This window comes from Malus domestica, chromosome 11 (genome assembly GCF_042453785.1).
Source record: "Malus domestica chromosome 11, GDT2T_hap1".
In the NCBI taxonomy this organism is placed as follows: Eukaryota; Viridiplantae; Streptophyta; class Magnoliopsida; order Rosales; family Rosaceae; genus Malus; species Malus domestica.
The window spans coordinates 5891623-5902237 of NC_091671.1; the positions used below are offsets into that span (position 1 = coordinate 5891623).

The 10615-nt window shown below is 38.2% G+C and overlaps 1 protein-coding gene across 1 annotated transcript; it reads right to left on the bottom strand.

The window, feature by feature from the left end:
* Window positions 1–910: 910 nt before the first annotated feature.
* On the bottom strand, window positions 911–7440 carry LOC103429947 (uncharacterized). The gene is made up of 10 exons (XM_029088226.2): window positions 7113–7440; window positions 3583–6210; window positions 3321–3453; window positions 3117–3205; window positions 2603–2850; window positions 2387–2473; window positions 2200–2299; window positions 1888–2095; window positions 1663–1795; window positions 911–1381 (listed from the first exon to the last, which is right to left on the bottom strand). The coding sequence occupies exons 1-10, from the start codon at window positions 7197–7199 to the stop codon at window positions 1174–1176; spliced, it is 3921 nt and encodes a 1306-aa protein (XP_028944059.1). The 5' UTR covers window positions 7200–7440; the 3' UTR covers window positions 911–1173.
* Between the last annotated feature and the right edge of the window lie 3175 nt (window positions 7441–10615).

Sequence of the window (10615 nt, forward strand, 5' to 3'; positions counted from 1 at the left end):
TTTGTGAGTATGTAATATTATATGTGCATATGTTGTTTTAAACATTTGATTTTGATATATATATATATTAGCTTTGTAAATACCATCAGCTTAAAAAAATTGAAAAAAAAACCTTTATGAGAGGCCCCTCCTCATAAAAAATTATAGTTCTGCCACTGGTCTTTAGGTACCTTTTTCAGTCTAATGAATTTTTTCTTATGTTTCTCTTTGTTTTTGATGGTCTTGTTCTTTTGGTTTGGGGTTGTCATTATTTGTGTTTGTGTTTGAGATGTACTACAGTATTACCCAATTACAGATTTGTAAACATTTCGTCAGAATGATTAGTTTAATGTTTAGGATTTGATTGTCTACATTTTTTAGCAACATTTTATCCTTTTAAATTCCCCTCCCCCCCCCCCCCAAACAAAGACAATTCTTGCCTTCGCCAATATAGGCAGACAATACAACCAAATTCTCCTAGTTGTGACGTTCTTGTTCGTGATTCATACAAAAATTTGTAAGAACGTGACAATGATTCAGATTCGTTATTTTCAATTAGGGTGTCTTATTAGAGTAGCTCTCAAATTGGTGCGAGTCGAGTGAAATCAAACTACATAGGAGCAAATTTTTGTATAACATGTATTATGAATGATGTGACCGGATGACCCTGTCAAAGTTTTTCTCCCTTTAGTAGCCTTATGCATCCTCCGCTGATCTGTCGAGCATTGATCTTATACTTGCGTCTAAAATTAGTCATTTTGAGATTTAGAGCTAAGGGTTTTATTGAGTTTTATTGGGGCGGGGCTAGAGAGAGCAACTTTTATAGCATGAGTTCACGGCCATCATGATGTCCGGTGCCAATAATACAATTTATCTCCTGACTTTAATTTTGTACATGAATTGAGAGACGTGAGCGAACTTCAGACATAAATTAGTTTGGCAAGCCTTGAACTTATTTTATAAACATGATCAAGCTGCATGCATACAGATGATAAATACATCTCTAATCCAACGTTCAGTAGACAAAAAGAGCCCTGTATCTATCCAAGTTATACCTTCCCCTTCTAACTTCTAAGTTGTCAGTTGACAGGACTGCCAACATATGAACACCGACACCGAAGCTCTCCCCTTGTATGTCCAGGAACAAAAATTCAGGGCTCATACTAACTCTATGCAACTGCGGCCGGTTAAATACTAGACACTGCACAGCTGACCACATTTATTTTGATCATGTAGCGTGAGGTCATGTAGCATAACTTGGATTCTTTTGGTTGATATCCTCCTCCGCTTGTACTGCTTGTAGTACTTGCGAGATACTTTGTTGCAGTCAGCATCCTCGAAGGAGGAAAATTCTGGATTGCTCTCACCCGCGCATGGTCTACTTTTATTACCTGCAGCGTTTCTGATGAAAAATATAGTCAATAGTTTACTCTTTTATTCAAGTAATTTGAAGATCAAGTAAACTAAAATTAACGGTTGGAGTGCTATAGTGTGATTTTCCAATATACTTTCTGTAATTGGCCAATATTATTTAATGATCGTATGATGCATACAAACAGCTTCAACCACAATCTGATACTAGGTCATGATTTTTAGTCTTGAAGAACGATAGAACATTAATGCCGCGCGTGTTCTATTTTTCATTTCAATATTCGAAGTGTAAAGTAGAAAGGTGAGACATACTCTACTCCTTGGCACGCAATTCTGCCATCCTCAATTGGTTCTGGTTGATACACTTCAGAGACGGTAATGGACATATCAACGTCAGTATTATCACAACTTCCACAGATATCACCGTAAAGATCAAGCACGGTTCCTGCGAAACACCATAGAAGAATTAGTCTGGTAATTATGGATTTCAATTTGTTGGGGAAAAAAGAGAAGAAAAAAATTGAATATAAAAGATACTTTTTAATGGCCTTGCTTCAGCTGGAGCATTCTTCATTAACAGTTTCTGACACATAATGGTACCCTGAAAATCAAGGAAAGTATAATCCAGAAACTTTAGCCTCTCGGAAGGTGTCATCTTTGAGAACCCAAATGATGTCGTCCACGTGTTTAGCACACTTGGTACGGCGGGCAAAACCAATCTCTCCACACCTAATTCCATAAGCATCTGGCAGAATAAAGAATTTGGAGGCAATAATGAGAAACTAGAAAATGACTTTCCAAGAAGGAACACAATAAAAATGAAACCCGCAGGACCATTCGACACGTTACCTTTTCAAGTTCATCCATTAATATACGACACATTCCAAGCCGACGATATTGAAATCTGGTAGCAACAAGAGGTAATTCTGCCACTTTGTCTCCAAAAATCCTTTGATCAAGAAACTACCAGTTTAGAAACAAATTTCTTGTCCCACAAAGCTCACAAATGTTCAACTAGCAGCTAATTAAAGCTCACCTTACAGTAGCCGCGGTGATTAATTCATCATTTCTCTCCAAAAGCACAGTATAGAACCCTCGGAAGTTCAGGCGATTAAGATCTGACCTGGAATATTCCAGAAACTGGCCTTAGAAAGTGAACATATGCCTCACGTGCTAAGCTCAATTATTAGCAGTATGTTGGCAAGTCATGAAAGCAAAAGAAATTGTGACATTGACGGTAAGAATTTCCCACCCTCTACTGAAGATGACATCTTCTACAAGATCTCTCCTGGTAAGAGGTTCCTTAACAGGCACAAAACACTCATGCATCACATCAAGAGCAACATTAAGCTTGCTATAACACTCCGTCAAGGCATCATCAGTATCATGTTCATCGGTAGCATGGGTATCACACTTATTGAACTTCAACAGTGACCAAGATAGATTGTCATCACCCACTGGAATTTGTTTTCCTAAACGCTCGTTGAGGTTGAAAGATATCTGAAAATTTGAAACAGTCAAATCAACATCACATGGAGAGAGCAAGTAGCTCGTGGATGGAATGTTAAAATAAATAAGATCCGTAACTCACCTAAAACATCTGACAGAAAAAAACATGAGACTCAGCTTATTTAGAATAATTTTGATTGAATCTAGAAAGGATAAAAGCGATACTTCTGAATTTTTCATTTTGCAAATCAGGCTAGGAAACAAGCAACTAAGTTCAAAAAGAGGACTGAAAAAAATTGATGGCATGTTGGAGATACCTTTTTACAGCTTTTGCTGCAATACCAGTTTCCTTGTGGATCACTTTCGTTTTCTTCTGCACCTCTTTTTCTCAGGCACCCTTTGTGATCTACATCAAATAGGGGAACACTAAAATTACAAACTTTTTGAAGATGTGACGACGTACACGAAGTTCACAGGCATGCATTTTCTATAACAGATGAAACAGATAACAATCACCCTACATTTATGCTCGCATTGACCACAGGTGAGAACACAATTATCGTCCACAATAGACTCTTTCTCTTCTTTAAAGTTCATTTGGCCACAAATTCCACAACGACAAGATGAACAGAACCAGTCACCGTCTGGAACAGCCTGCAGAAGCAAAAACATTTAAGACCAAAAAAAGAAGTCAAGAATCTCCATCATTTTCGTCGAAAGGATAAAAAAGAGGAAACGAAACAATACACAAAGTATTAAAAATACTCGAGGAAAGCAATCTACCTTCAAGCCAAGGCATTTCTTGTGAAATGATGATGGACATTGATCACATAAAATTAGGTCACCACCAAAGTGACACACAGTGCAAATGTAATCGTTCTCACCTCGGCGCCAATTGCCCTTCATCCTATCATGTGGTTGTTTCCGGAAGTTCCTCTCCCTTCTTTCATGCATAATTTGCACCTGGCAATCTAAGAGAGACCTACCATCTTCCAAGAAAATATTGGCATAAGGTCTGTGGTTACTACAGCCAGCGTGATGCCCGAAGGAACTAAGAGTATACACATCTGTGCAACAGCTGCACCTGATCCCCTCACGAGTTATCTTCCCTTGTTTCATTGGATGACTATCCTTTGTGCTCCGATAATTTACTTTTTCCCTTGGAGAAACCATGTTATTGTCTATCAACCAAGATAAGACATTGCGAGGATTCTTGTGTGAGGAGGTTGCTTCCTGCACCCGTTTGCTTGACCTGAGCACACGAGTTGGCTGACTACCACCCAGTTCATCTCTTAACCCATCCAAAGCTCCAGATCCCTTTCTCCTTTTCAACTTTGGAGGGTTGGCACATTGATCCTTTAGACATCTTAGTTTTTCATCACCTATTAACTCTGTTGGTCCATATTTTCTCTTTTTTGGGCATTTTCTACTACCATGAACTTTCACATTACCAATCTCCACAAGATTACTTGCCTGTGACATGCTAACAGCATCTCTAGACCAATTTTTGGACAGTGTTTTCGATGGTACCAAGCCTTCATGATTAACCAAATTACTTGCTGTAGAGCATATTCTGTTTCTAGTGGACTGGCCCTCGTCTTCCTCAATGACATACATGCATTCAGCAGGTCTCTCTACAAAATCTCCATCCATACAGCTTTTGCATGCACTATAAAGTGTAAAATGCACCACTCCCTTGGGTGATTTGTAGCACAAGTTCTTTGACTTTCTACTTGCGTACAAGAACACCCACCCAACAGCTGAGAGGTGCTTCTTTGCTTTTGATACCATTTTTCGTACTTTCTTCTTCGGTCCCTTGGCCATTGCATGGTTATAATATTCCACAACTGCTTCGTGGCAATATTCAGGTTTGTAAATAAATTCTTCGTGGTAAGAAGACCCTGACATCTGAGGACAATAACTAGGATGATGACTCTCTTGTGGTTGTTCAATGAGAAGAGTCTGTTCTTCTGAACAATGCAAACCCTGGGTTGCATCTTCAGAGATTGAAGGTGTATCTCTCTTGGGTTTCTTCAACTTCTTACACACTTGAAAAAGAGAGTACTCGTATTCTCCTCCGTCAGGACACAAGTACCGGTATCTGTAGCAGCCCTTATCGATTGCAAATTCCATTTTCCACCCCAAATATTGAAGATGCTGCCTAACAGCTGTCACTTTGAAATTAGAACGCTTATTCAAATATTCGTCAACAGAGTCAGGGCAATATATAGCTTGAGGGTCGAAAGGTAGCCAATTAAGGGTACTTTTGCTTCTGGAATTAAAACTACGAATTCCACCATTTCTGATACCAGAATTGACACAAGAATTCCCATCAAGATTAGAAGGAAATGCTGACAAAACCTGAGGTAGAACAGACACTTCTTTATTTTGGAAAAATATATTTGAGCACTCCAAACTATTCATATCTGGTATGTCATCCCCTGCCGCAGAGATCAATTTAGCCATATAAGATTTCTCGTGAACCTGCTGCGCGCAGGCAGAGTCTGGATTAATAGACAAACCCCCATCTACATCTTGTTCATCAATAAACTCAGCATTGCAGTTCAGTACACAGTTCATTACATTCTTGAAAGTATCTTCATGACCAACTAATGGATCTCTATACAGCGGGTTGTGGACAGGTACAATAGCTGAAGAGTCAACCATATTTTCTTTACAATTCATATTAGCATCAGAGGACAAATGAGCTGACTCCAATTCTACCTGGGTTTCTAGTGACAAGCATCCTGACTTGTCTAAAACACCTAATAGTTCATCAACTGTGATGCTTATGTTATCATCAATGACCTCCAACACCAACTCTTCCCACAGATGTCTCATTGGAGAAGTCCACTCCTTGACATTCTCAAATCCCTTTTTTTCTCGCACATCATACCAAATTTGCTTCACAGAAACAGCAATGTACCTCTCGTTATCATATTTCTCAAGCAACTCAAGTAACACCCAAGTACCGCGTCGCTTCCAATTCTCAGTAACCTCATCCCAGTCATGAGTAATTCGGATAGTGTCAATCCGAGCATTTAATTCATCACCCAAATCCGGGAAGAAGATCCTTCTCTCCTCCGAACCATCTTCATGATCGAAGATGACACCTTCCCACCAACCGTCCTCATGAAACACATCCACACAGAGTCCATAGGGAAGGTCCCATTCCCCTGGCTGAATGTGAGGTGGCGTTGGCCTTATACACCCGCGATAGTTACTCCCGTTCCCAGTGAATGAACCAATGCCATCCAAAATGGGTGAAACAGACACAACATCAACCAGATTACCAGACTCATCGTCACATAGAAGATGTTCGTATTGAACTTGACGATGACCTTGATTATTGCATGCAATGACAATCCCGGGGTGCCATGACCCCTGAAACCCAGCTTCTACACTCCTCACCTGCAAAAGTTCATATTTTTAGTTTAAAAAACAAAACATGAAATTCCTAATGAACAATTTCCCACATCTACACTGAATACCCCCAATAGAAAAACATTAAAGCAAACTATAGAACGAGGTCAACCTCCATTACCTTACTGAGAACCCAAGATCAAACATTGCATAAATGGCGAAACGAACCGAAAGAAACCATAGATGCTCAATAATAATGAGAGTAACATTAAAGGCAAGGCAGCCACAATCAGTTTGGAGAATTTGACATGAATCCAAAAGGTAATACAAAAAAAGAAAAAGGCTTTGACATTGAACCCAGAAATTAATTACAAAAACGCAGAAAAAAAAAACAAATCAACAGAGAGGCAAAACAAAATTTCCCAAAAGAGACCAGCAAAAAATTAAAATTAAAACCAAATATAGAAAAAAACAAAAAACACACCCAAATTTTTACTTGGATGCTCTACCAGGCCAAATCAGTCTTTCAATCTCAGCCGTTTAAGAAAATGCATTGGTTCCCAGATTGGACCACATCATCTACCAATCTTCTTCCCCACAAAAACAAAAATAACTCAAATAAAGAAAAAAACCCATTTAACAGAAAACCAGCGGCGGCGCCTGGGGTGCTTACGACGGCCGCCAGCAAAGTAGTGAATGTTGCAGCAAATTAAAGAAAGAAAAAACATTTTACCAAAAACCAGTGCAATCGGCTACCATGCATGCCTCTTCGAGTCCAAAACATTCAACAATCAGCTTAATTGACTTCATAAACTATCAAAAAATTCGAATTGACCCATAAAAAAAAAACCAAAAAATAAAAAATCCCCAAAATAGACGAGGATCACAGCCCAAAAACCCGAATTTCTCAAAAACCCAGAAACAAAAAAGCTGGAAGAAGGCGGCATTACCTCAACTTGGGCACCAACGAGAAGCTTTCGTCGATTGTGAGTCCTGCGTTTTCGTTTTTTGGGCTCTTCGAGCTCCATGACCGCCATTGAAGAGCCAGAGAGAAAGCAGAGGGTTGAGAGAGTGAGTGAGAGAATGCTTTTTGGGTTTTCGAAATTTGGAAAATCGAAAATAAAAATTTCAGTGGAAATTGGACTCTCCCTTCTCTCTCGCTCTATTGGGCTTATCACTCTCTCTCTCTTCTCTCTCTCTCTCTCTCTCTCTCCTCGTATTGCTTTGGCACCAAGTAACAGACTCAGAACTAGAGACTGAGACTCTGATGCTCTGCCACTGCAACCACTATAAATTTCTCTGTTCCCGCTTTAATTTCCCTCCACGTCATCTCCGTATGTACGGATTCCTGACGTGGCGGCATTCCATTTGTTTCGTCGGTCCATCTCTTTCGTACCGGTCCTTCTCTAGCAGATCAATTTCGGAAAAGATGGATGATCAGGTGCGGTGAGGAGCACGTTGGAAGGGTGTGGCGTTGGCCCGTCAGTTTTGGACCGTTGATGTGGGTGTAATGGGTTAGGGATTCTCGCCATGAGTCTGTGGCCGTCGGATTGACTTGCACGGATTAGGGGGCGAGGGGAAAAGGAAACAAAAAAAGGAGAGGCATTGACTGAGAATGTTTTAATGAAAATCAAGTCTACTGAGGTTGAGAATCACAAGTTAATGTTTTCACATAAATGAAAATCAATTTGGGACAGTGGGGATATAAATATTTTATGCATTCCCTTTTTGCAACATCGATTATTAATTGATACATGTTAATAAATATTTATTAATTTTGCTATCATAAATTTAATACATGTTAAGCAATGTAAAGTTCACGCACAGAGTGAGTGCAGAAGATTTGAGTACACTGCAGTTTAATAATATTTTTCTTCTCTAATAATCGATGGGTATCATGTTTGACTCATACAGCTAACAATAACTTATTATATTTGTGTTAAGTTCACATCTTAACACTTCTCCACCAATTTTACTGAAATCTTCTACACCTATTTACGTATGTAGCTTCTGTAATTTGCTTATAATCTTGACAACTGTCGACTAACTTAACAACAAACTCTAAATAAAATGAGAAAATAATAAAATAAAAATGGAGTAGCCGAGGTACTTGGTACTCTCCAATTTATTATTCTCCCTTCCAAAGAAAATTTCAAAACCCTTAAACTAGTTTGGATGTTAGGTTGTATGCGCTAGGTCTTGAGGCGCTGCATCGACTCTGACGACAGCCGCCACCTGGGCCTCCGCCACCCCCGACGAATTCGATCCCATCCTTCACATCTCCCGCGTGATTCTCCCCGGTCAATGTACTTTAGTAGAGGAAAATAAGTCCTATCGGTCAATGTACTTTAGTAGAGGAAATTCGCCCTACAAATTCAGTTTGAAGGAATTAGATGGAGGGAGAGAGTAGGAATGGCCAACGGTTATGGCGGGCGGGTAATCGCGATTATTTACTCAAAACCGTTTATGCTCATACCAGCATAACCGTTTATTCGTTAGGTAATTGCCAAAACGGTTATACTCATACCCATAACCGCATACCCATTTAACCGTAACCGTTTAATACCCGTTTATCCATTTATCATTTTTAACCTGTTTATCTTTTTTTTTTTTTTTTTACCATTACCCATTTTTCACCCGTCTACATGTTTTTTAACAACTTGAAAATTAAAAAAAAATTGTCATAATTTTCTTTTTTTTTTGACAATTAAACACCGTTATAGGTACATTCATCATACATTTCCATATTTTAATTTTTTAAGTCCTTATACCATTCCAATAATTGAAATAATAGTTTACGGACGATATTTTTAACTGTTACCAATGAAAGTAAATATAATATTTGCTAAGTATTATTGGGTTACAAAAATTGTTTAGAAGACATTTATGTCAAAACATTTTTGTCAATTTCACGGTTACCTGTAAAAAAATTAAATTAATTTGGCCAACTCCTTAATGATGAGAATCATCATTCCTGTATCAGTGTTACTGAGAGGATGACCGATGAATTCCTTGCTAATTTATTGGGTGCTAAGTATTATTGGATCGAAAACATGGTTTGTGTTAGTTTTACATATATAAAATAAATGGGTAAACGGTTACCCGTTTATAACCGCAGTTAATACCCATAATCGCCCATTTAAATTTCACGGGTAAACGGTTATACCTATAACCGTTTATTTATCTAAACGGTTACCCATAACCATAACCGTTTAATTTAAATGGGCGGGTAACCGCGGTTACCCATAACCAATGGGTATTTGCCCATCCCTAGGAGAACGGGGGTGTTGTGACCCTAGTTTAGTGTCGGAGTGTTCGACACGTCGACACCTGTCGAACACGGCTTGGATACGGTCAAGACGGGCATGGGCCTTTTTGTAAATTGAAAAAACATTTGGAGGCATTTTAGAAATATTGAAACCAAAACCAAAACGAGTCCCTGACCTGAAACTAGTTTGTTGCCTAATTTATTTAGGGAAATGAGTAATAATTTGATATATTATGAATTCGAAGTATTGTTTTTAATATATGTAATATTTATTATATTTTAATCATCATGTTGTAGTTGTATCCGTGTTTTTGTACTTGTGAAATTTGTTGTGTCCTCGTATCGCCATGTCATGTGCCACCGTATTTGTGTTTGTGCAACATAGGTGTTGTCGACAGTGGTGGTTTTCAGGATTAGGTCTAAACTTTTTTTTTTTTTTTTGACCTTTTGTTTTTTTTTAATATAATATTAAAGACAGTTGACAGAGTCAAATGGTGTTACGTTCTGAAACATGTGTCAGCAAATTAAAGAGGTCAAAGAGATGCCACATACAAAATAAGTTCAAAATATTTGAACTCATTTCGTGAACATAAAAAACAAAGTCTAACATTTCTCAAATAGAGAAATGCTAAAGATACTTTCTCAAAAATGATAGATATTTCAGTGTGACTGGAACACAAAGTGGTACATCACGTGTCATAATACAAATGGTGTGATACGTGTGTTAAAAAGTTAATAACTTAAAAAATAAAATTTTTCACCACTTATATAAAAACACGTGATGTACTATCCGTATTTCAATCACAATGAAAATTTTCTCCTCAAATGTGGGACTTTTCATAGACTCTCAAACACTTCATGCTTTTGACATAAGGTTTTATATATTGGCACAAGAATTGACGTTAAACTGTTCATGCCAAAGAATCTATAAAAAATCACACTTTAAGAATCCACTTAGCATTTCTCTCTCAATTATAGTCATACGAAGACTGAACTTTGATGTGTAGTCAAACTCGCTTATGTTTCATGATGTTTCCATGTTCAACATGCAGCGGAGATCATGCATATAATAGGACTAAGAGTTGCACAATAAATAAATTTTGTGAGTGTAAAACAAATACGAAACATGCATCAAGGCAAATATAGGAAGTGCATGATGAAGCTATGTTCCCTCATTCAATAGCG

Bases quoted from the DNA above. Each gene is read 5' to 3' on its own strand.
- LOC103429947 (XM_029088226.2), bottom strand. From the start codon at position 7,199: ATGGCGGTCATGGAGCTCGAAGAGCCCAAAAAACGAAAACGCAGGACT. The intron at 6,211-7,112 runs GTAATGCCGCCT...GAACTTTTGCAG, and splicing joins TCGTTGGTGCCCAAGTTGAG to GTGAGGAGTGTAGAAGCTGG. The intron at 1,796-1,887 runs GTATCTTTTATA...GGTGTTTCGCAG, and splicing joins TGAAGCAAGGCCATTAAAAA to GAACCGTGCTTGATCTTTAC.